At 40.0% G+C, this 27,071-nt stretch overlaps 3 protein-coding genes across 4 annotated transcripts in view; 2 read left to right on the top strand and 1 right to left on the bottom strand.

The window, feature by feature from the left end:
* LOC126381525 (uncharacterized) overlaps positions 1–27,071 on the bottom strand; it is a 113,425-nt gene that overhangs the window by 32,229 nt on the left and 54,125 nt on the right. The window lies entirely within an intron of this gene.
* On the top strand, positions 14,046–25,080 carry LOC126381527 (TRIO and F-actin-binding protein-like). The gene is made up of 2 exons (XM_050031013.1): positions 14,046–14,487; positions 24,236–25,080. Exons 1-2 carry the CDS (start codon positions 14,228–14,230, stop codon positions 24,444–24,446), a joined length of 471 nt encoding a protein of 156 aa, XP_049886970.1. The 5' UTR covers positions 14,046–14,227; the 3' UTR covers positions 24,447–25,080.
* On the top strand, positions 18,037–20,918 carry LOC126381522 (piggyBac transposable element-derived protein 3-like). The gene is made up of 2 exons (XM_050031006.1): positions 18,037–18,237; positions 18,501–20,918. The coding sequence occupies exons 1-2, from the start codon at positions 18,204–18,206 to the stop codon at positions 20,552–20,554; spliced, it is 2,088 nt and encodes a 695-aa protein (XP_049886963.1). The 5' UTR covers positions 18,037–18,203; the 3' UTR covers positions 20,555–20,918.

Raw genomic sequence — 27,071 nt, 5'->3', positions numbered from 1 at the left:
AGGCTGTGGTCCTCAATGGCTATTGTTCTTCCTGGAAAGCTGTATCCTCCGGGGTCCCCCAGGGCTCTCTGTTGGGGCCCCTTTTATTTACAATCTTTATTAATGATATTGACAAGTGTTTTCTGAATTCGGAGTATCTCTTATTCGCTGACGACATGAAAATCTTCGCTGTTGCTAATAGTCTCTCTGACGCATTGCTCATTCAAGCTGATTTAAATAGACTAGATGGTTATTGCTCCATTAATAAACTCGATCTAAATGTAGCTAAGTGTTTTTATGTACATTTTACAAAAAAGAAAAATGTACTCAACTATTCTTATACGCTTAAAAGCCAACCTTTATGTACAGAAACCATCGCTAAAGATTTAGGCATTCTTCATGATAGCGAACTTAGCTTCATCCCACATATCGATCATATATCGAACAAGGCATCAAGGGCTCTTGGTTTTGTTGTTCGGTCGGCACATGCCTTTAATTCCATGAAAACAGTAAAAATCCTTTATTGCACATTTGTCCGAAGTCTACTAGAATATGGATCACAAATTTGGAACCCATATTATAATGAACATATTGACCGATTGGAGAGGATTCAAAGGAAGTTTACGAGATACCTTGGTTTTAAATTCAAAATTCCAAGGGTTGCCTATCCGGACCGTTGTGCACGATTTCATCTTCTTCCTTTAAAAAGTCGTCGTGACATCGCAGATGTAATCCTCTTGGTCAAGATTGTGAGAGGTCTCGCTGACTCCCCACTTCTCCTATCTAAAGTCGGGCTCAGCGCTCCGGGCAGACTACTTAAACCACGTCCAATTTTTACGATCCCCAGTGCTAGGACTGTTTACAGGAAAAATTCCTTCCTTGTGAGAGCAACTACTACATTCAATCGACTCTGCAGTGATGACAGCATTGATGTATTTAATTCTAGTTTATATACCATCAAAAAACATCTTATATCGAAATTTACCAAAAGCAACTAATTTTATATTGATAAACTCAGCAGCGAGTATTTAAATTCATTATTTAATTTTGTAAGTAGACCTAACTCTCTTTTGATTTAATTAAGTTCTATATGTGGAAGCTTATAATTGGCCTCATTCTGGCTTATGTTTGTACGTATTTATTTAAGATTCCGTGCTGTTAGCTTTCCTTAAGAAATAAATAAAAAAAAAAAAAAAAATAAAAGATTGTTCTAAGGGTTTGGTGCAGCAGTCGTGAGTCGTTCCAATTAATTACTCCCTGACACAAACTCATTTTCAGAAACTCAGTGTGTGTGTTCTTGTTTAGGTATCTCAATACCTACACAATATTTTTCAGACCTATTCAGACATTTTTCAGACCCATTTCAGATATTTTTCAGACCCATTTCAGACATTTTGCAGACCTTTTTTCAGACTTATTCAGACCTCAGATTGCTAAATAAATTTCATACTTCATACGTATAACCTATGTGCAACCCCATTAACACCTACTCAGCTTGGCTCTAATTTTTATTAAATTAACTCGCACCCAACATTCCACAGCACTGTGTTCGCTTTTGCTGTGGTGCTACTGCACGGCCCTGCCACGTCACCAGCCTGTCCCGGGCAGACACCCGCGCACCCACGCCACGCGCCCACGCCACGCGCCTGCGCCCCTGCGCCACGCGACCGCGCCCACGCCGCGCGCCAACAGCCCGCCATCTTGTTGCACTGCACTGCATTCGCCGCTCTCACCTTCATTTGTTAAGTATTGCATTTTTTTTTTGGTTATTCTGCTCAGAACATTTTGCAACAACATTTTCATGCACAAAACCTTAACCTTTTTTTTAATTTTATTATAGACTAGCTTTTGCCCGCGACTTCGTCCGCGTGGCGTGTTATATAAGAGAGAGATCTTTGTGTGTGTGGGAGTGCATACTTATGCAGTTTAGATTTTTTCATACAATTTTTTTCCTAATAACTCCCATTTTTCAAAATATTACAGCCAAAAATAAACTTTATATTTACTAAGGTATGCATGCATGCTAGATTGAATTAATTGATTGAATTGATTTTTTTTTTTAATTGATTGTTCATTGAGTTTTAATTTTAATACACACTTCCTCTCTTCCCTTCAACTATGCTGTGCCCTACAGGGTCCATGTTTTAGTTCCTATGCCTATGTAACACCCCATTGTACTACATGGAATGCAATAAATAATTTAATTGAATTGAAAACATCTATCTTACGCGGTTTCGATTTTTTCATACAAATGTTTTTTTCCCGTTAACTCCCGTTTCCGTGGGAATTTTGCAATAACCTGTTGCAACTAAGCTTTAAGTTAACTAAGGTACCTGCATGCCAAATTTCAAGCGTCTAACTTAAGCGGTTTAGATTTTTCATACAAAAGGATTTTCCCGCTAATTTCCGTTCCCGTGGGAATTCCGGGAATTCCTTTCTTAGTGTACCTCTACGGTACCTAAGCTATGTCCCTTCCAAATTTCAAATGCCTACGTTTAGCCGTTCAGGCTGTGCGTTGATATGTCAGTCACTGAGTCAGTCAGTTTCTCCTTTTATTTAGATTTGATTTTTTTCATACAAATGTTTTTTCCCGCTAACTACCGTTCCCGTGGGAATTTTGTAATATCCTGTTGCAACTAAGCTTTAAGTTTACTAAAGTACCTGCATGCCAAATTTCAAACGTCTAACTTGAGTGGTTTAGATTTTTCATACAAAAGGATTTTCCCGCTAATTCCCGTTCCCATGAGAATTTCGGGAATTCCTTTCTTAGTGCACCTCTACGGTATCTAAGGTACCTGCGAGCCAAATTTCAAACATGTAACTTGAATGGTTTAGATTTTTCATACAAAAGGATTTTCCCGTTAATTCCCGTTCCCGTGGGAATTTCGGGAATGCCTTTCTTAGTGCACCTCCACGGTACCTAAGGTACCTGCATGACAAATTTCAAACGTCTAACTTGAGTGGCTTAGATTTTTCATACAAAAGGATTTTCCCGCTAATTCCCGTTCTCGTGGGAATTTCGGGAATTCCTGTCTTAATGCACCTCCTCGGTACCTAAGGTACCTGCATGACAAATTTCAAACGTCTAACTTGAGTGGTTTACATTTTTCATACAAAAGTATTTTCCCGCTAATTCCCGTTCCCGTGGGAATTTCGGGAATTCCTTTCTTAGTGTACCTCTACGGTATCTAAGGTACCTGCATGCCAAATTTCAAACGTCTAACTTGAGTGGTTTAGATTTTTCATACAAAAGGATTTCCCTTCACTACTCTGCTCCTATTGATTGTAGCGTGATGAAAAGTATACTATAACCTGTCCAAGAGTGTGAAGAATAATTGTACCAAGTTTCATTAAAATCCGTCCAGTAGTTTTTGTTTCTATAAGGAACATACAGACAGACAGACAGACAGACAGACAGACAGACAAAAATTTTACTGATTGCATTTTTGGCATCAGTATCGACCACTTATCATCCCCTGATAGTTATTTTGAAAAAATATTTAATGTACAGAATTGACCTCTCTACAGATTTATTATAAGTATAGACAAGTGAGTAATACAGGTATTTTCAATAATTTTACAATAAAAAAATCAACATGTCGAAACAAAGTGCTAGTGATTTAATAAGAAAACGTAGTATACTTAAAGGAAAAGTGACCATTTTCAAAAATTATATTGATCTCATTGCCTCCTGTCAGTCATTAACAGATGTACAGCTTTTTGAATTAAAAAATAGACTAAGGTAAACGCTCCTATTACCGCCAGGTTAAGCTATGCTCTGATTACCGCTCAGAAATTAAGTACTTCTGTATTTGCTAGTGCAGCTTATTTATTTTATTTGTATTGTTATGACTGTCTTCTGCTAAATACATTAAGAATTTTTAATTTTGAGTGAATATTTTGGATAAAAAATAATTTTATGTCCGAAAACTCACTTTCCTCTATTACCGCCACATAAATTGCGGTTTCTTTCTATTACCGCCTTTGCTGCATCGAATACCGCCAACGAGATATCTAACCAACTATTCAGGTACAATAAAATACTTTATTTAAAAAAAAAAGTTGTTTTTACCACTGTTAATGTAGTTAATAGATACATAAATTGGGAAGGCACTGTCTCTTAAAATACAGGTTCACCTAGTTTGAAAGACAGCGCTCCAACAAAAACTGTAAACGAATTGTTTTCAATAATCATCATCATCAACAGCCGTATGACGCCCACTGCTGGGCATAGGCCTCCCCCAAGGATCTCCACAACGATCGGTCCTGCGCTGCCCGCATCCAGCGGCTTCCCGCCACCTTCACCAGATCGTCGGTCCACCTTGTAGCGGGCCTACCCACTGAGCGTCGTCCGACACGTGGTCGCCGCTCCAGAACCTTTCCGCCCCAGCGGCCATCGGTTCTCCTCGCTATGTGTCCTGCCCACTGCCACTTGAGTTTTGCAATTCTCCGAGCTATGTCGGTGACTTTAGTTCTCCTGCGGATGCGGAAGCAGGGAAATACCGAGCATAGCTCTCTCCATTGCCCGCTGAGCGACACCGAGCCTCCTCACGAGACCCATAGTATGCGGCCACGTCTCACTGCCGTAGGTCATCACTGGCAACACTGGCTGGTCAAAGACTTTCGTCTTGAGACACTGGTATTTTGGACGAGAAGATGTTCCGCAGCTTCCCGAACGCTGCCCATCCGAGTTGGATCCGACGAGAGATCTCTTTCTCGAAGTTGGACTTACCTAACTGGATTATTTGTCCTAGGTAAATGTACTGGTCTACAACCTCGAGTGTAACGTTCCCAACCTGAACTGGAGTGAGTGCGACATGGTCGTTGGACATAATTTTTGTTTTTGCCATGTTCATGCTAAGACCCACTCGTTGGGATGCGTTACTGAGATGCTCGAGCATGGTGTTCAGTTCTTCCAGGGTCTCAGCCATTAGGACTATATCATCGGAAAATCGAAGGTGCGTCGGGAACTCACCGTTGATGTTGTTGCCAAATCCTTTCCAGTCCAGAAGCTTAAAAATATCCTCCAATGCAGCAGTGAACAGTTTCGGAGAGATGACATCTCCCTGTCTCACTCCTTGCTGCAGTTGGATCGGATTAGAGCTCTGGTTCTGTACTCGAACTGACATAGTGGAATTTTGGTAGAGGTCCCTTAGCTTTTCGATATACCTATGGTCCACTTGCCACCTCTGAAGAGACTGCAACACCGCTCAGGTCTCGATCGAATCAAAGGCTTTCTCATAGTCCACAAACGCCAAGCAAAGTGGCAGATTATACTCTTCGGTCTTCTGTATAACCTGCCGCAGCGTATGGATGTGGTCTATGGTGCTAAAGCCTTTTCGGAAACCGGCTTGTTCGGGAAGTCGTCAAATCTGCAAGCGAGACGATTCGTAATGACCCTCGAAAACAACTTGTAGACATGGCTCAGAAGCGAGATAGGTCTGTAGTTCTTCAGTAGGGATTTATCACCTTTCTTGAAGAACAGGACCACCTCGCTTCCGCTCTATGCCCTCTGCGTTTTGCCCTGAAATATGACGGAATTGAAGAGCCTCTGGAGGGCTTTGAGTATTGGCGTTCCGCCCGCTCTCAGAAGTTCTGCTGTGATTCTGTCATCTCCTGCCGCTTTGTTGTTTTTGAGCTGTTTGAGGGCCATCCTAATCTCGTACAGGCTGACGTCCGGGATATCTTCAGTGTAGTGTCGGGTAAGCTTGGCTCGAGGGTCTCGAGCCATGCTTTCGCCTGATGTTTTCGTGGAATATAGCTGTCTATAGAAACTCCCAATCTCCCTCAGGATTTCGGGAGTCGACGAAATAATTCTGTATGAGGAGTTTTCAATAAACTTTATTATTTTTTTATTAAATGAATTATGACATAAACTACAGAAAAATCTTTTGGTTTCATAGATTTATATACATAATTGACGTCTGTCTCTGTCCATCCGTCTGTCTCTGTCCGTCCGTCTGTCCATCCGTCTGTCTCTGTCTATCCGTCTGTCTCTGTCCGTCCGTCTGTCCATCCGTCTGTCTCTGTCCGTCCGTCTGTCTCTGTCCGTCCGTCTGTCTCTGTCCGTCCGCCTGTCTCTGTCTGTCCTTCTGTCTCTGTCTATCCGTCTGTCTCTGTCCGTCCGTCTGTCTCTGCCTGTTCTTCTGTCTCTGTCTGTTCTTCTGTCTCTATCTGTCCGTCCGTTTCGGTCTGTCCGTCCGTCTGTCTCTATCTGACCGTCCGTTTCGGTCTGTCCGTCCGTCTCTGTCAGTCCGAAGAATAATGCATCACCCTGTCTATAAATCATAAGAGGGAATCTATGGTGGCGGTAATAGAAACATGTATGTAATTTCTGTGTTTCAATTTCCGCCACATAAAAATTTGCCTTAAGAAAACAAATAAATATTTAAAATGAGAGCTACGTATGTAATAACCAGTTTCAAAGCATATTTTAATAAATATCTAAAGTATTTAAATTAGAAATTCATAATTACTTCAACTACTTGTTCATACATTTCTTAAAAAAATACATTAACTTATATGCAGCACAGGATACTTGAATTCCACCAAATGTGTGGCGTTAATAGATTTTAATATAGTTCATGAACCATACTATAAAATAAGATGATAACATTATGAATGATTGGGCATGTTACCTTAAATAATAAAAAAATACAAATATCATACAAATATCGATCGCCGCCATAGGTGGCGGTAATAGTAACCAAACTGCAAATGTATGCTTCTATCACCGCCACATTTTAAAACTCAAATTAATCATTTAAAACTAACACAAATATCAAATATAGCATGCTTTCTCAGTTCTTAAACGTATTAACAAGTAGTTATAATTACTAAAATGAAGAAAAATTATGTTTCATCGGACACAAAACCTTAAGAAAAAAATGTTGTATGCTTATGCATTTCAGTAGTGGCTTGTATGGAGCGCGTTGCTTGCGCGGACACTGCACACTTACAGACCAATCACAAATTAGACTGTTGTTGCCCACGCTCAGGGGTATGTTCGTTTCATAGTCAATTAATACATGTATCTTTTGACATTTGAATCAATTTTCTATCTCGGACACAATTCAAAATATCCGCAATTTAAAAAAGGTGGCGGTAAACGATGTCGATTTTTGGGTGGCGTTAATAGGAGCGTTTACCTTATCAGTATTCAAACCAATATACAACACCTTTAACGAAACACAAACTTTAATAGAATCCCTTGTGGATATTTCAGAATGGAACGAAGACCTGCCAGACCCGGAACGTGAGAGGTTCGAGAATGTCTACCACCCTCTAGTAGCCCAAGCGACTGAATTAGTTTCCAGACATGACAAAGCGGTAACCAAATCTATGTCGGACACTGACAAATCAGGTGGGACCAAATCATTTATTAAATTGCCCACAATTGACTTACCACACTTCTCCGGAGACTTTCATGATTGGCTTGAGTATAGGGACACTTTTCAATCTCTTATTAACAAACACAGCACACTAGATAACATTCAGAAATATCATTACCTTCGTGCATCATTATCAGGCAGTGCCTCATTAGTCATCAAGTCATAGGAAATGACTGGTGAAAATTTTGAAGTGGCATGGGAACTTTTATGTGAGCGCTATGACAACAAACGTCAGCTTATAGGCAATCACATTCAGGCACTTTTTAGTATAGCTAACATTCGCCAAGAATCAGCAGAATTATTGAGAATGTTATTGGACACTATACAGAAAAACCTCAGAGCTTTAGCCACGCTTGGTGAACATACAGAGCATTGGGATACACTAATCATTTATTTAGCAGCAAGTAAATTAGATTCAACAACACTCAGACACTGGGAGGAACACAAAAATACACTAACAGATATGCCCAAACTTGATTTTTTTTATAAATTCTTAAAAAACCGCGCTGACTTATTGGAAACTTTACGGGACTCCAATATCTATACTTATAATAAATCTGTAGAGAGGTCAATTCTGTACATTAAATATTTTTTCAAAATAACTATCAGGGGATGATAAGTGGTCGATACTGATGCCAAAAATGCAATCAGTAAAATTTTTGTCTGTCTGTCTGTCTGTCTGTCTGTCTGTCTGTCTGTATGTTCCTTATAGAAACAAAAACTACTGGACGGATTTTAATGAAACTTGGTACAATTATTCTTCACACTCTTGGACAGGTTATAGTATACTTTTCATCACGCTACAATCAATAGGAGCAGAGTAGTGAAGGGAAATCCTTTTGTATGAAAAATCTAAACCACTCAAGTTAGACGTTTGAAATTTGGCATGCAGGTACCTTAGATACCGTAGAGGTACACTAAGAAAGGAATTCCCGAAATTCCCACGGGAACGGGAATTAGCGGGAAAATACTTTTGTATGAAAAATGTAAACCACTCAAGTTAGACGTTTGAAATTTGTCATGCAGGTACCTTAGGTACCGAGGAGGTGCATTAAGACAGGAATTCCCGAAATTCCCACGAGAACGGGAATTAGCGGGAAAATCCTTTTGTATGAAAAATCTAAGCCACTCAAGTTAGACGTTTGAAATTTGTCATGCAGGTACCTTAGGTACCGTGGAGGTGCACTAAGAAAGGCATTCCCGAAATTCCCACGGGAACGGGAATTAACGGGAAAATCCTTTTGTATGAAAAATCTAAACCATTCAAGTTACATGTTTGAAATTTGGCTCGCAGGTACCTTAGATACCGTAGAGGTGCACTAAGAAAGGAATTCCCGAAATTCTCATGGGAACGGGAATTAGCGGGAAAATCCTTTTGTATGAAAAATCTAAACCACTCAAGTTAGACGTTTGAAATTTGGCATGCAGGTACTTTAGTAAACTTAAAGCTTAGTTGCAACAGGATATTACAAAATTCCCACGGGAACGGTAGTTAGCGGGAAAAAACATTTGTATGAAAAAAATCAAATCTAAATAAAAGGAGAAACTGACTGACTCAGTGACTGACATATCAACGCACAGCCTGAACGGCTAAACGTAGGCATTTGAAATTTGGAAGGGACATAGCTTAGGTACCGTAGAGGTACACTAAGAAAGGAATTCCCGGAATTCCCACGGGAACGGAAATTAGCGGGAAAATCCTTTTGTATGAAAAATCTAAACCGCTTAAGTTAGACGCTTGAAATTTGGCATGCAGGTACCTTAGTTAACTTAAAGCTTAGTTGCAACAGGTTATTGCAAAATTCCCACGGAAACGGGAGTTAACGGGAAAAAAACATTTGTATGAAAAAATCGAAACCGCGTAAGATAGATGTTTTCAATTCAATTAAATTATTTATTGCATTCCATGTAGTACAATGGGGTGTTACATAGGCATAGGAACTAAAACATGGACCCTGTAGGGCACAGCATAGTTGAAGGGAAGAGAGGAAGTGTGTATTAAAATTAAAACTCAATGAACAATCAATTAAAAAAAAATCAATTCAATCAATTAATTCAATCTAGCATGCATGCATACCTTAGTAAATATAAAGTTTATTTTTGGCTGTAATATTTTGAAAAATGGGAGTTATTAGGAAAAAAATTGTATGAAAAAATCTAAACTGCATAAGTATGCACTCCCACACACACAAAGATCTCTCTCTTATATAACACGCCACGCGGACGAAGTCGCGGGCAAAAGCTAGTAAATAATAAAAACACTCCTCAATTAAATAAAAATGATACATTTGCCAAGCAGGGTAGTAGTAAAAATACTTACACAGTACAATTACCTACATGCTCCTTATGCAGACAAAAACATTTCTTATTTTCTTGTCAAACATTTAGAGACATGACAATTGAAGGCAGATTAAAAGAAGCAGAAAGGCAGAAAGTTTGTTACAATTGTTTACATCCAGGACATGATAGTAAACATTGCAAAGGAGGAGCATGCAAATATTGTAATCAGAAACACAACACACTCTTACATTTAGAACGAACAAAAAACACACCAGTCACACTTACAAGCACACAAAACAAATCAGTGTTACTGTCAACTGTACAAATTAATGTCTATGATAGAGATGGTGTGCCTCACCTTGCACGAGCCTTACTCGACACTGGTAGCACCTCTTGCTATATCACAAGACATCTGTGTTCAAAATTAAATTTACCTCTTCATAGCATTGAGACTACAGTGACAGGTATCACTAATCAGAGCATAAACATAAACAAAAGCACCACTATACAAATAAAGTCAGCACACAATTGTTACGAAACAGAAACAACATGTCTAGTAGTCAATCAGATATCAAATTCACTTCCTAGTGCATACATTGACAGGCAGATGATTAACATCCCACAACACATACACTTAGCAGACCCAGACTTCAATATTCCTGCTCCGATTGACATATTACTTGGCTCAGAAATATTCTGGCAAGTAATACGGACAGGAAGGTTGTCACTAGGTAAACACCAACCAGTCTTACAGGAAACAGAACTGGGATGGCTAATCTCAGGCTGTTTACCTATAGATGGTATCAGTCAACCTAACAAAAACAACACATGTTTTTTTGTTAGTCAGATTTCAGATCAGTTAACTCGCTTCTGGGAGTTAGAAAACATCACAGACACTTCAGAAACCTCATCACCAGATATTCAGACATGTGAAGACATATTCTCCACAACCACAACACGTGATGAGACAGGCAGGTTCACAGTGAACATTCCTTTTAAGCAGTCACCAGATTGCCTAGGGAATTCATATTATCAGGCCAAGCAGCGTTTTCTTAACATAGAAAAACGATTCAGCTCAGACCCACTATACAGACAGGAATATGTAGACTTCATGCAGGAGTACATTGATACAGGGCACATGACTAAAAACATACAGACAGACAGACAAAAACCCTCCTATTACTTACCACATCATGGTGTAATACGTGAGGAAAGCACAACTACAAAATTCAGAGTAGTGTTTGATGGTTCCGCACGAACATCAAACAAAATATCACTTAATGATATTCAAATGATAGGTCCCGTAGTGCAAGATGATCTCACATCAATACTAATCAGGTTTAGACAACATAAATATATAGTATCAGCTGACATCGAAAAAATGTATCGACAGATACAAGTCAGACAGATACAACGGCCTTTACAACAAATTGTTTTTCGTTTTGACCCATCCCATCCACTTGGCACGTATACACTAAACACGGTCACTTATGGTACAGCATCAGCACCTTTTCTCGCCACACGTTGCTTGAAACAGGTGGGGCTGGACTGTCAACAGGACAAGGAAATCTCAGAGGTGATAATGCGTGATTTCTACTGTGATGACCTACTCACTGGGTCTGATAATGAGACACGCCTTACACACATAATTCAAGAAGTAAATAATGCATTAAAGTCAGCACAATTTCCTCTTCGAAAATGGCAGTCCAACCACCCTGACATATTACAAAAGGCACAGTTATCATCAGACTCTCCACATCACACAGTCAATTTGGGTAACAAGGAGGCATCTAAAACATTAGGTATTTATTGGAATCTTAAACATGACACTATAACGTACACTACGCAAATAAAAAACACAGACCATGATAAAATCACCAAACGTAAAATTCTCTCCACCATAGGACAGATATTCGACCCATTAGGTCTCATAAGTCCTTCAGTTTTAGAAGCTAAACTATTAATGCAAAATATGTGGTTACAGAATATTCAGTGGGATTCATACATCCCACATGACATTCAGAAACAGTGGAAGGCGTTCGTAGACTCCTTAGCAGCTTTAAAACAGCTTATAATACCCAGATATGTTTTTAGTTCACAGAACAATGCAAAACTACACATATTCTGTGATGCTTCACGGAGCGCTTACGGAGCATGCGTGTATGTGCGCACGCAGGACCCTAACGGCGCTGCGTGTGCACGACTATTCATAGCCAAGTGCAGAGTAGCTCCCTTAAAGAGCTTAACTATCCCACGCCTGGAGCTCTGTGCAGCACTCACAGCTGTTAGATTATACAAGAAGGTCATTGACTCTATTCGTAATCCACAGATTATTTCAAATTGCTATTTTTGGAGTGATTCAATGATCACCCTATTCAAATTCAATTCAAATTCAAAAATATCTTTATTCAGTAGGTAACATAGTTACACTTTGAATCGTCAATTTTTACATAACGAACGTCTCATCCGCCTAAAACTACTGCAGCTTCTCACAACCTGTATAGCCGGGGAAAAGAAGCTGCAAGAAAAACCTCGGCACAGGGCCCTAGACGTTCTTTTAAAAAAAATAAAAATAAACATAAAATATTGATATACAATTGAGTAATTTAGCTGCCTAATATCAGTTCTCAGACAGTTAATCCCATGCATTCATATCTTCTAAATAATCACTAACTTTATAATAACCTTTTTTGTAAAGTTTTTGTTTAACTACTTTCTTAAAGCAGTTGAGCAGTATCATGGATAAAGTCATCACCTCACAAGTTAAATGCATTTGTAAGTCATAGAGTTAATGAAATTCAAACCACTGTAGTGTGTACCTCCACACCTATGTTATATACATATCTGTGTTATATATCATATCCAACAACAGACAATAAACGACCGTCTTAGAAGACACACGTCTCTTATTTAACTCCACAACTCCGGCGTCCCACAGTGCATGGCGACCCTGCCAGTGCTGCCTTACGGCGGCGCTGCGCACGAGTTAGAAATGAGTGAAATGTGAAAAGTGTGAAAAGCTATAAATAAACACTAATCATAAAATAGTAAACCTAAACATATAAAACAAATATGGGACCCACAAAGAACAATTAAACCATAAAGTGCACTTAAAATTAAGTTTTAATACATAAGAAAATATAGGATACTAATAATTTAGATTACTTAAAATAAAATAACATAGCTACTAATCAAGAAAAGAAATACCAAATAAATACAAGAAGATTTGGACATCTGGCAAAATTAAATAAATATAATAAGTAAAAATGTGGTGCGGTAATCAACTTATGGTGATGGAAGACGGAATTAAGGAAGATCAGAGAGCCATCCAGCGGAGTATTGTTCGAGTCGGAGATAAGAGGAGATAAGATGCAGGCAGCCGGGTGATGGTGTAGATGGTGTCTGATGAGGAGGCAGCCGGGAGTTGTGCGAAATCATCGGCTTGCGAGTTTGTCATTACGGAAAAGTGGTTAACAACATTTTATAAATTCGGTTCAGATGCGGCTACCACATTATTTTAAATTTTATCAAGAAGGAAGAAGAGGTATTTACGATTTATTTTAAAAATATATGAAAGTGACTCTTGGTTTGAAAATCACTACTATTATCGAACATTTTTTTTAACTCACTTAGTAAAATATGATGTAATGTTTGTTTAAGCTTGAAGTTAATCGAATTATTTTTAAGCATTTATAAAATTAATCTAAATAGGTGCGCACCTGACCCTATTAAGGGCATTTGAAGACTAATTTGCATATATTCATATATCATTTCTTATTTAAAATATAAGTCTAATACATACTATAAGCCTCCGTGCTTAGCGTCTATAATAACAATGCATAGTTTTAAATCATAACGTTTATGCTATTACTATCTAAGTATAAATCTATTTTTCGTTAATAATTGTACTAATGTTAGGTTTTCTGTAATTTTGTGCGAATTTGTGTTGCCTTCATATGGCAACACTAGGAGAAAGGGTATAAAAAGGCGTGTTTGTCTTTCATTGGGCTCTTTTTGATTCGAGCACGCATCGAAGGCAGACGTACCATTTTGAACACGTGTACACTTGTGTTTGAGCACGCGTGCGTTTTGGAAATTTAGAGTAAGTAACCAATATACTTATTATTTATTATTTCAATGGTTGTTTTATTTATAGAGCATGTACCTGAGGCAGCTTTATGTATATCCAGGTATCCGTATGTTAGTTAATGATCACGTTACCGTGGTCTTACTACATTTCAGAAGTGGGATCGTATCCATATGTGTTAATCAGGATACACCGTTTTTGAGATATTTTACTTTGGAAATATATCTGTATAAATATATACATATAGGGTTATCTGAAGAATATTTACATGTTCCAATGTTTTCGAGTTCCAGATTATGCCTCTTGAAGACGAGATCGTTCCACGAAGACGACTGACGAGCCGAGACGAGCCGAGACGAGCCGAGCCGAGCCGAGCCGAGCCGAGCCGAGCCGAGCCGAGCCGAGCCGAGCCGAGCCGAGACGAGCCGAGACGAGCCGAGACGAGCCGAGACGAGCCGAGCCGAGCCGAGACGAGCCGAGACGAGCCGAGATGAGCCGAGACGAGCCGAGACGAGCCGAGCCGAGCCGAGACGAGCCGAGACGAGCCGAAACGAGCCGAGACGAGCCGAGCCGAGCCGAGCCGAGCCGAGCCGAGCCGAGCCGAGCCGGGAGCGCAGCCGGAGAGAGAGCCGGGAGTGCAGCCGGAGAGAGACGTCGCTTCACGCGTCGGCACAACGAGCGACACAGCCAACGACGTCGCGGCGAAGGGCAGGAGGTGCGACGTTCGTCGGCAGCTAAGGGAATAGAAAGGTCAGATAGCCCTACATTTTCATCTAAAGATGTTCTTAATATTGTTGAATCATTAGTTAACTTAAGATCTTAACCTAATCCGACAGCAGTCGCCACATCACATCCTTCCAGTAGTATTATGAACCATGTTACCCGAATTTGGACCCTCATCGAAAAGTCAAAAGATTGATACTTGGTTAAAGAAAGTTAATGAGTGTGCCACTGTTTACGGATGGGATGAGAACAACCGTTATCCACTTCGCAATGCAGAAACTGCAGGAGTTGGCCAAAGTTTGGTATGAAAGCTTCAATTCTATTTTGTACAGCTGGGCAGAATGGCAGCAAAAGTGGTTAGACGCATTTTCTTTTGAACATGATTATGGCCAATCCCTGGAGGATACGCTTAGGCGAAAGAGTAGGTTTGGTGAACCGCTAGAGGTTTATTATTATGAAGAATTAGCCATCGTGAACCGGTGTGACATCGAAGGGAAACGAGCCGTGGACTGCATTATCCACGGATTAAGTGACAAGACAATTAGATCCAGCGATAAGCGTTACGATGTACGCAGCCTGATCAACTCCATTTTCTGATGAGTAATAAGGAGAACCAACCGCCGCCCGATCGCTTTCATTTTAATAAAACAAAGTAGTCGACTGAATCCACAGCGGGAAGTAATAATGACAATAGGGATAAATCAGTTAAGACTTCAAAAAAAAATTCAAGTTACAAATTATTTTGTTTTAACTGTAGGGAAAAAGGTTACCCGTATCTTAAATGCCCCAAACCTCTGGTCCAATGTACAGGATGTCGTAGGTTCGGTCATAAAATGGAAACTTGCAGAGTCCCTTTTTTTTGAAAACCGTGATAATCTAGGTAACATTCCTAAAATCATGCGCATACTTACCTCTAAGTCGGGCTCAAAATATTTCAATACAGTTAGGGTAAATGACACCTCTATGATATCGTTTATAGATTTCGGTAGCGAAGTTTCGCTCATAAAACAAACAACGACACTGATTTTGGGGTAGACTTGTGATCAACCCCCGACTCCATTAAAAGTTTTGGTAGTAATTTTATTTTGTCCATGGGCAGGACACAGGTTAATTTATGCATCGACGGTGTTAGTGCGGATGTTTTGTGTCACGTGGTTGACAGTAATCTGCTCAATTGTCCGATATTAGTAGGACAGTCCTTCACCGAACAGAAGCAGGTGCTGGTATTCAAGAATGCCAACGAATTGAGGTTTTATTATGATGATGAATTCCCTTTTGCTAACGGTGGTAGTGGTGATACTGCGAGTGTAAAGGTCGTCTCCGCTTCATGCGCAAGATTGAGTGGAGAGGCGATTATCAGAGCTCGTACTGATGTTGTGATTAATTGATATGTTAGGCTTAGCGGAAGAGTCGTGGGGAAGCCAAACCGAGAATTCACGATAGCCGGCGGGTTATACAAAGTAGAGGAAGGTCAGCTCTTTGTTCATATTACCCCATTGTCAGCTTTTGTTATATTGATGAAGGTGATATTATAGGTAGATGAAATAGAGTTCAGATTGTCAATCATATTTGTACATCACCCACAGACCTCGTTGGCGAGCATTTAGGTATAGAGCCTAAAGATGTTAACTTTAGCAAAAACGCTTGAAGAGCCACATAAACGATGTCTATTTTAACATTTTGAACGAATACAAGCATTGCTTCGCGCAATCATTAGAGGAGTTGGGATGTACAAATATGACTGAAATGAAAATTGAATTGAATATTGAGCGTCCTGTGGTTTACCGGCCTTACATATTGTCGCACAAGGAACGACAACAAGTAAGAGAAATGGTTGGTGAGATGATGAATGCGGGGATTGTACGAGAAATTGTATCGGAATATGCGAGTCCAATTATGTTGGTTCGTAAGAAGGACGGTAAACAAAGGCTCTGTGTTGATTATAGGTTTCTGAATTCAATGACAGTTAAGATAAGGTACCTGATGGCAGTGATTGAAGACGAGATTGCTCGATTAGTGGGGCAGGCCTACTTTATAACTTTGGATCTGGCATCTGGATACTACCAGGTGCCTATTGCAGAAGAATCGAAACCCTTAACTTCCTTTATCACCCCAGACGACCAATATGAATTTAATCGTATGCCGTTTGGGTTGGCTAACGAACCAGCTGTATTTCAAAGGCTGATGAATAAGGTATTGGTTTCCGCTAGGTTCTCAGAAGCTACTGCTTACATCGATGACGTATTAACTTACGAAAAGGATGTAGAAAAGTGTTTGGATAGGTAAGAAAGGGGCTTTACAGTTGATAGAAAAGGCAAGCCTAACTCTGAATTTGGCAAAATGTAATTTCTTACAGCAGAATTATTAACTATTTGGGTTATGATATTAGCGCTGCTGGGGTGCGGCCGGCTGACAAAAAGACACAGTCAGTGTTTGATGTTCCTCGTCCCACCAGTCCACATTCCGTCCGCCAATTTCTGGGACTAGTAGGATATTTTCGGAAAATTTATAAGGAGTTACGCGTCTTTATCACATCCGTTGAATAAGTTGCTCAAGAAGGATGTGGAATGGTGTTGGACTGAGGAACAAGAAGCCGCATTTGTTGATCTCAAGAGTAGTCTGATAGATAGGCCAATCTTAGCCATTTACGACCCGACCGCCGAAACACAGTTGCACACTGACGCCAGTGAAGTGGGCGTCAGTGGAATATTGATGCAGCGACGTAATGGAAACGACACCTACCATCCCGTAGCGTACTATAGTCGCCAGACATCTCCAGAAGAGAAAAGGTTTATAAACTTGAGACTCTTGCTGTAGGTAGTAAGTTCGCTCAAAAGTTTCGGGTTTATCTTCTGGGTCAGAATTTCAAAATCATGACCGATTGTAGTGCGTTACGCTCCATGCTTTCCAAACGCGATTTGGTTAGACGTATTGCCCGCTGGTGGCTGTTTTTGCTTTTTGAATATCGTGCTGGCACGAAAATGTCGCACGTGGACCTTCTATTTCGGAACCCAATTGAGGATCTTAGTTCAATGGAAATTGACGCTGGTCTTTACCCGACGGTTATGTCAATCAATGAGGGGGACAGGTTGTAGACTCTTCAATTAGGTGATAGTGAACTGGGTCGCATTCGGGAATTTCTTACCACTGATATTGATGCAGATGGGTTAAAGTACATAACAGAAAACTAATTCAAATGAGGGCCTATTCCACGTAAACGAAAAGTCGAGGTGCCTTTTCACACCCTGTACATCAATCACCTTGGACCTTTTTGTGCGATCAAAGAGAGGAAAACTCTTACCTATTGGTAGTCGTAGATGCCTTTACGAAATTTAAATTTATCAGGCCAGTCAGAAATACCAAAAACAGTTACAACAACGCGAGAATTAGAAGATATTTTCTATACGTTCAGAAACCCAGATCGAATTATTAGCGACCGCGGTACTTTCTTCACATCGTACGTGTTCAAACGTTTTGCTCGGATAAAGGTATTAGACACGTGTTGAACGCAGTTGCAAGTCCTAGGTCCAATGGACAAGTAGAGCAGTGTAATCGCACGATGTTAGCCCTTTCACGACGCTACTACACGATCGTGCGTTCAACTTTAAAAAAAAATTTTCGCGCGCTCAATCAACTTTAGGGGACCAGGACGGTACCACACGATGGTGCGTCTAGCGCAGAACGAACATAGCCACGAATTTTAGACCTGAGTGAAATTGTTGCGGATCACGACACATTCCAAGATGGCGGTGCACGTGGTCGACGCGCGTGGGAAAAGTAAGTAATGATTAACAATATGTTTAACAGTGAATGACTAGATTGTTTGTGTGATTTTAAAAGGTGATTAGGTTAAGTTAATTAGACAACTATAGCTGAGTCCATACTTTCATCGGACACGAAGATATCGGAATGTCAAATCAAACATGCACGATAGTGCGAGTTCGGCTTTATCGCATCTATCAATTTTTTTTGCTCAATGAGAATGAAATCATTTTTTTTATGTTTTAAATTGCTATAAATCCTTTTATTTTTTTTTGCAGAAAAAAAATTAACCTCAGAGTACTTACTTGAGTTGATAGGAGATGGGAACGAGTCTGAGATAGAAGATCTAGGAGATGAAGAAACTCATGAAGAGGAAAGCATTGATGCTGTACCAGATCGGGTGGCGGGCCTGTCGTATTCTGATGACGAAAGTTCTAACAGCGAGCAAGAAGATGAAACTATCAACATTCAGGGACCTGAAAGAATACCTTCTAGGCCGAATGCAGTATGTGCTGGATCTCAACGTGGTCGCAAAGTTTCACAAAGTGCTCGAGGGGTTTCGCAACGAAAGCGTGGTGTTTCTCAACGTGGCCGCACTGTAATTCGCGGACATCATCTATCTGACCGTTCTTCAAGCGCATCGAGCACATCTCGTGACACTTCTCAGTACAGCAAGAGGCAACGCACTAGTAGAAATAATCAGCTGCCTGACTCAGCTGATAATCCGCCACGCAGTGATCTCGCTCAGTCCGAGGTTGCTCAACGTGACAGGGATCCGTCTAGGCGAAGGCTATGGAAATGTATTCCGTTTGAACAAAAAGAACACACTTTTCCGTCACGAGAACAACAGACCATCAGAACGCCTTTAGAGTACTTTCAGGACTATTTTGACGATGCATTTTATGAAAAAGCTGCTTTCTGTACGAATAACTATCATTTAAGGAAAACAGGGAGGCTTTTACATACCAGTGCTGTAGAAATGAAGAAGTTCCTCGGTGTACATTTTATAATGGGTTGTATACCTTACCCACGGATCCATATGTATTGGAGGAAAGAAATGAGACTGGCTTTAGTAGCAGATGTTATTCCAAGAGATCGACTAAAGCTGTTGCGCACAAGTTTTCATGTAGTGGAAGAGGAAGTCGCCCCGGTGGGTAACAAAAACAGTCTATGGAAAGTACAACCGGTATTGAATCAGGTAAAAAACGCATGTAACAAAATAGAACGGCAACCAGGTTACTATTCCATAGATGAGCAGATGATCCCTTTCTGCGGCGTGTGCCCAAAAGGTTTACGCCAAGTCATAAAGTCGAAGCCTCGACCCACCGGATTGAAAGCCTTTGTTGCCACAACGAACGATGGTCTAATGCTTGACTTTGAAGTCTATCAAGGAGCTCAATCTACATTTACTGATAAATCGCTGGGTGTGGGTGCATCAGTTATCTTACATCTTTCTAAATCCATTCCCCCAGGAAGTTGCATTTACTTCGATCGGTATTTCACGTCCATACCTCTCTTGGAAAATTTGTCTCAAAACGGCTTACACGGCACAGGAACGGTGATGATGAATAGAATACCTGACAGAAAACACATAACTTTTAAAAAGGATCGTGAAATGAACCGAGGAGATTCAGAACAGTTCGTAAATAATGGGTTGGTAGTTGTGCACTGGATGGACAATAAATCAGTTTTAGCGGCGTCCAATTGCACCTCGGCTGACAACCATGTATTCGTGAAACGATGGGACAAAAAGAGGAATGCATTTATAGACGTCAAGCAACCCCTTATCATTGCTAATTATAACCGGAACATGGGAGGAGTTGACGTCCTCGACCAATCAATCGAATATTATCGAACCTTCATGAAGACCCGGAAGTGGACGTTGAAGGTCATCTTACATTTTTTTGATCTCGCAGTCGCAAATGCTTGGCGTTTACATAAAATACACTCTGAGACGGCTCGCATACATAGAGGTCAAGTCTTTGACTTGCTTCAATTCAAATTGCAAGTAGCTGATGGCCTTACAAACACACCTGATCGTCCGAGACCAGAACAAGATGCTGACGAAAACATGGAAGGGATAGAGGTCCAAGCTCCAGAAAATGACGACCCAAATATTCTAGCGAAGAGATACCGTCCATCGAATGTACCTTCAGAGGCGAAACGTCATGACGGTTACGAACATTTTCCGGTTTTTGACGAGATCGAAAACCCTCGTTCCTGTAGAATGGAAGGTTGTTCAAGCCGATCCAAGATAAGATGTGAAAAATGCAACGTGTACCTTTGTCTTAACAGAAAAGGCAACTGTTTCACGTTATTTCATAAGCAATAAATAGAAGATAAGTTTTCTAAGATTTTATTACAAAGTGATTAAACCAAAATGTTTATAAAATTATTGATCTCAAGAAGAAATGTTTAAAAATTATGTTGATTTATTAAAATATAATTTAATTACAGAAACTAATAAATAATTACGACTAAACAAGTCTTTTTAATTCCTTTAAAATTACAAAATTACAGATAGCAAATGTATACCTAGAAAAATTGAGGTAGACAAAGTAAAGCCGATATCGCACTATCGTGACATGGGGTTTTCTCAGGGGGGGGAGAGGGGGGAATTTTATTTTTATTTTTCTAGGACCACTTTATACTCAGATACTTAGAATCTATCATCAAAACCAGCTGCACAGATATTTTTTTTTCTCGGCCTGAAAGGGTTAGGGTCGTTAACTGCGCAAAATCTTAATTTTGACAAGAACGTCTGGGATGACAAGATAGGTAGAGTCCAATGGGGCATGAACAACACCCGTCGGAAGACAACGGGACGGACTGAGGTAATGTTTGGACTTCAGATGGATGCGGAAATTAATCCTATGTTGAACGAAATAGTATGCGAAACGCAAAATTATACTTTATTGTCAGTTCGGGAATCCCTTAAAGATGTAAAAATTGACGATTCAAAGTGTAACAATGTTACCTACTGAATAAACATATTTTTGAGTTTGAATTTGTTGGGATTGATGACTACTTCATTTAACAAATCGAATGTCACCCTGGATTCACGTTAATGATGATAAAGAAAGTAGTGATGAAGATGACTGATTGTGTCATTATTATATACAATCAAAAGAAAGTAAGTAGAGGTACTGTTTGTTGGATGAAACTGTAAGATGTGTATTTAGTAATAGCTTGAGAAGGAGGGCTCATAGCTATTTAGTTAAGGTGACTTTCAATTTTGTGAGGAGGGTTCACAATTATTTTAATTATCGTATATAAGAAGGAAGGGTTTGTATACGATAGTTACAAGTGTGAGAAAGAAGGTTCACACTCAATTGCTTTGCAATAGTTCGTGAGAAAGAAGGGTTTGCGAACTATTGCCAACTTGAATAGCTTTATAATGTTATGATTATTTTAATTATCGTATATAAGAAGGAAGGGTTTGTATACGATAGTTACAAGTGTGAGAAAGAAGGTTCACACTCAATTGCTTTGCAATAGTTCGTGAGAAAGAAGGGTTTGCGAACTATTGCCAACTTGAATAGCTTTGTAATATTATGATTATTTTAATTATCGTATATAAGAAGGAAAGGTTTGTATACGATAGTTACAAGTGTGAGAAAGAAGGTTCACACTCAATTGCTTTGCAATAGTTCGTGAGAAGGAAGGGTTTGCGAACTATTGACAACTTGAGTAGCTTTATATTATGATTATTTTAATTATCGTATATAAGAAGGAAGGTTTGTATACGATAATTACAAGTGTGAGAAAGAAGGTTCACACTCAATTGCTTTGCAATAGTTCGTGAGAAGGAAGGGTTTGCGAACTATTGACAACTTGAATAGCTTTATATTATGATTAGAAAGAAGAGCTGATGTTTCACCCCGTAAATGTGATTATATGTCGTTGTACTTTTAGATTTTAAGTGAAGCTTTGTAACTGTTCTCGATGAGTGTGGAATCACTTGGCCCGCCGAATGTTAGGTTTGAACATTAGACGTTTTGTCTACGTGCATGAGGACATGCACGACGTCAGGATGGTCGAATGTTAGGTTTTCTGTAATTTTGTGCGAATTTGTGTTGCCTTCATATGGCAACACTAGGAGAAAGGGTATAAAAAGGCGTGTTTGTCTTTCATTGGGCTCTTTTTGATTCGAGCACGCATCGAAGGCAGACGTACCATTTTGAACACGTGTACACTTGTGTTTGAGCACGCGTGCGTTTTGGAAATTTAGAGTAAGTAACCAATATACTTATTATTTATTATTTCAATGGTTGTTTTATTTATAGAGCATGTACCTGAGGCAGCTTTATGTATATCCAGGTATCCGTATGTTAGTTAATGATCACGTTACCGTGGTCTTACTACACTTATATGTATTTTCAGTGTCTTAACTCATTTTATTTTCAGATAGTAGAAACTCAATTCGAATATGTACTTTACGATTTGACGATTTATTTTCTTTTGTAGGCGGTTTAAAAACGGTAAAATTGTTTACAGAATTAACAATCCTCAAACGATAATAAATACATACACGTAGTACGGAATTACTTTCAAAACGTAAACTACAGAATTGAACATTTTAACTTAATTATTCAACATTAACAACAACAACAACAACAACAACAACAACAGGCCATCACACATGGCGATATGTACCCACGAAACAGAACCCCGCAGATCTCATATCTCGTGGTCTCACAGCGACTCAACTCATACATTCAGACATGTGGTTTTCAGGTCCCGAGTTTCTTAGGTATGATGAAAACAGCTGGCCCACATCACCCGGGCACCTCAGCGAGTCTGACCTACCAGAAACAAAAAACCACACAAACACAGAACATTGTTGCATGCAAGTAGATAAAAATTCATTTATTTACAACTATTCAGACTTCTCAAAATTAACACGCATTACAGCGTAATATTAAGATTCATTAACAATTGTAAACAAAAACTTCACAACAAACGCAACTATACAACATTAACAACATCAGAACTTAATCAGGCAAAATTTCAATTAGTGAAAGTTTCACAATTGCATTCTTTTCCAGATGAATATCAGTCTCTTCTGCATAATAAACTTCCAGTTAAACATAACTTTCACTCATTGCATCCTTTCATGGATGGTCGCGGTGTCATTCGCGTGGGCGGCAGACTCGCGAACTCGCGATTTTCATACGACAAAAAGTTTCCAATGTTATTACAATCTAATCATTACATTTGCAAACTAATTTTTAATTCTTATCACAGAGCACTTCTTCATGCAGGCCCTCAGCTTCTACTCGCCACCATACGCGAGACATACTGGCCTCTCGGTGGCCGCAATTTAGCTAGAAAAACAGTACATACATGTGTCACATGTAAAAGATATCAAGCAAAACCAGTTACACCTATCATGGGTAACTTACCAGAACCACGCATGCATTCAGACTTCGCATTCACACACGTCGGGGTAGACTACGCCGGGCCAATCATGATCAGTAACCGTAAGGGTCGCGGTAGTCAATTAATAAAATCATACATATGTGAATTTGTATGTTTTGCAGTGAAAGCCGTACATTTGGAGTTGGTTACCGACTTGACTAAGGAAGCCTATTTAGCTGCATTGAATAGGTTCATTAGTCGTCGTGGCAGGCCTTCTCACATTTATTCAGATAATGGTACCAACTTTGTAGGTGCTTCAAATGTCGTTGCAAAGTTCTTTACAGATAATCAGAATGCAATACACAGCAGTGCAGCAGAGCAAGGCATTACTTTTCATTTCATCCCTCCATACACTCCCCACTTCGGTGGACTGTGGGAGAGTACTGTGAAGTCCACAAAGCATCATTTAAAACGTGTCCTAGGCTTAGCCCATCTTACGTATGAAGAGATGTACACAGTACTAGTTCAGATTGAAGGCATTCTCAACTCTAGGCCCATGACGCCTCTCTCTTCCGATCCGTCAGATCTTACAGCCCTCACACCTTTTCATTTCTTAATTGGACGATCTCTAACTGTGATTCCTCACCCGCAGATCACTGGCTGCAACCCGCTGCGTCTGCCGAGATACCAGCGAGTTGAACAGCTACGTCAACACTTTTGGAACCGCTACTACAAAGAATACATTTCACAGCTCCAAACGCGGTCCAAATGGCAGCAATCTCGTGGACAACTGGAGGAGGGCATGCTGGTCGTCGTCAAGGAGGAGGACGCCCCGCCAGCCCGCTGGACCCTGGGCAGAATAATACACCTTCACCCTGGAGCAGACGACGTCGCGAGAGTTGCAGATATCAAAACCCAAGCAGGCACCATAAGAAGGGCCTTCAATCGAATATGCCCTCTTACATGACCGAGGCTCTCACACTTGGCCCCCGGCACAAATGACCCGGCTCATAACACAGATGACTTGCAGACAGCTAAATCAGAAAGCAGAGAGCTACTTCAGAATGCAGACAGCTACATCAGAAAGCAGAGAGCTACTTCAGAATGCAGACAGCTACATCAGAAAGCAGAGAGCTACTTCAGAATCATCATCATCATCAGCCCATTAACGTCCCCACTGCTGGGGCACGGGCCTTCCCTATGGATGGATAGGGAGAGATACTTCAGAATACTGATAGCCATTTCAGAATACAGATGGCCTTCACACAATGCCCATGACGAGGCCCTCACTCTTGGCCCCGGCAGAATGTTGGCAACACCAACACGCGCGCGCATGCGCGATACAAAGAGCCAGATGACAGGAGCGCCGCGCTGCGCGGGACCCGCCCACTTCTCGACCGACTCCGCCGCCGCCGCACGCGCGCTTGTTTAATTCGTCACATAATTATTTCGCTGTAATCTAAATCTAAAGTAATTAAATACATTTTTATACTTGTATTTAGCGTCGTTTAATTTAACTTCAACACACAGTCTACTTAACAATCATAATGTCGCTGGCTTGGACCATAGGTGGGGCATTCTCGTGATTAATTAAAATTGAACCAATAACGCTGCTCATTAAAATGAATCTTTCGATCATAAATAGCTGCGAGTTCCAGCGAGTGCAAATGTCTCCAATCAAACCTTTTATTTTACCATCGGGTACATTTTGGGCTTTTCTTAATTCATCAGAGCCAACGCCACCCTGATGAAACCACGTAACGATTCTTCTAACTTTTTCCAGGAAGTTTTTCATTGCTGGTTCAGTGACCGCATTATCAACAGCTAAATTTAACGTATGCGCCATGCAGCGAATATGTTTTGCTCGTCCAAAAACTATTTCTACGGCCTTCACAATGTTTGGCGCATTGTCAGTCGTGACAGAAACTACTTTTTCGTCAGGTATTTGCCATTCTTTGCAAATATTTTTTATGATAATTGATAGATATTCACCAGTGTGTCTTTCTGAGAGTGGATCACAAGAAATATTGAAAGAAGTTATTTCAAAGTTTTCAATATAATGGACTGTCACACCCATACTCGTATAGCTCTTCATTTGTAAATCTTTCCATTCATCAATAGTAAGGCACAGGTTGTTTATGGATCCTAACTTCTTTATAATAAGGGCTTTTTTCTCTTCATATTTACTGTCAATTAAGTTTGTAATAGTTTTTCTGCATGGAACTTTGTATAATGGCGCAACTAGTTTCATGAGCTTTTTGAAACCTTCACCTTCAACCAATTTAAAAGGAAAACTATCACGACACACCATTTCTGCAATCGCTTGAGTGATTTGATTATTTTTCGTACCACCAGAGCTATATTCTAAGATTTTTGCAAAAGAAGCTTCTATTCCGGATTTAGAGCGTTTCGGCGTCGAAGTTATGGGTTGTTCTTTTGCAAAACTTGTAGATGTAGATTGTCCTTCTAAGTCCATCGCTGTGGCTGGTTCTTCCAAGTTCAGTTCCGATTCCGATTCAATTCTTTCCTATGGCAACAAAAAGTGACAATTTAGTCAACAATATTTTACAAACTTAAAATGTTTCAATATTATTCGAAAAGTAGGTACGGTGGTGTCCCATCTCTAGCCTAGCTTGCAAATGTTCCGCACAGCGAAACACACATGAAAAGATTTAAAAGTGCCGCATTGTGTACTGAAAAGGTGAAGAAAACACTTTGGAATGAAAAAAAAGAAGATATCATTTCAAAAAGAAATCGTAATCTAAGTACTTAACGTAACCGTCATATACTTAACTAATTACACCAAGTTTATAATAGTGGTTTTTGTTATTTCTTACCTTATTTGCAATTATTATGGCAGAATGCTTTCGTTCCATGTGCTGTTTTAAATTAGTAGTATTGCTGCACGTCTTTAATTCTTTGGGACAGTATTTACACTTAGCAGTTGTACCATTGTTTTTCATGAGCAAATATGACCTCCAACTACTTTTTGGTCTTTTACTCGACATTGTAATACACCAACACCAACAACACCACACTAAAAGTACAACTTCAGACACTAATCAGCGATAATTAAGTAATTCAAAGTTTTAAGTCGATGAGTTAGTTATATTTTTACAACAACAAAGTTTCAAAATCACCCTCAAGTCTCAACTCGATTCAAAATATTATTAGGCTGTTTTACCGACTAGGACTGTTTTACCGACTCCGACTAGGACTGTTTTACCGACCCAACGTACCCCGCGACATGGCCCCGCGATGAATAGATAGCAAAACCGACTTGATAATTTTCTCGCTAGATACTAGATGGCGCTATTTCACACAGCCGTCGCCAGCGGCCATCACACCGACTGACTTGATGATTTTCTCGCTACATACTAGATGGCGCTATTTCACACAGCCGTCGCCAGCGGCCATCACACAGATATTCTTCAGTTCAGACTGTGTTACCAGTTACCTTAAATAGGTACTCTTAAAAAATCGAAAGT

Source organism: Pectinophora gossypiella, unplaced genomic scaffold (assembly GCF_024362695.1).
Source record: "Pectinophora gossypiella unplaced genomic scaffold, ilPecGoss1.1 Pgos_59, whole genome shotgun sequence".
Lineage (NCBI taxonomy): Eukaryota > Metazoa > Arthropoda > Insecta > Lepidoptera > Gelechiidae > Pectinophora > Pectinophora gossypiella.
This window is presented reverse-complemented; position numbering and strand designations above follow the sequence as displayed.

What these genes read in the sequence shown, in the direction of transcription:
- LOC126381527 (XM_050031013.1), top strand. Translation starts at nt 14,228, where the DNA reads ATGAGCCGAGACGAGCCGAGACGAGCCGAGCCGAGCCGAGACGAGCCG. An exon ending in GCAGCTAAGGGAATAGAAAG is followed by an intron (nt 14,488 to 24,235) that starts GTCAGATAGCCC and finishes CCTCACCCGCAG; the next exon opens with ATCACTGGCTGCAACCCGCT.
- LOC126381522 (XM_050031006.1), top strand. Translation starts at nt 18,204, where the DNA reads ATGGCGGTGCACGTGGTCGACGCGCGTGGGAAAA. An exon ending in GGTCGACGCGCGTGGGAAAA is followed by an intron (nt 18,238 to 18,500) that starts GTAAGTAATGAT and finishes TTTTTTTTGCAG; the next exon opens with AAAAAAAATTAACCTCAGAG.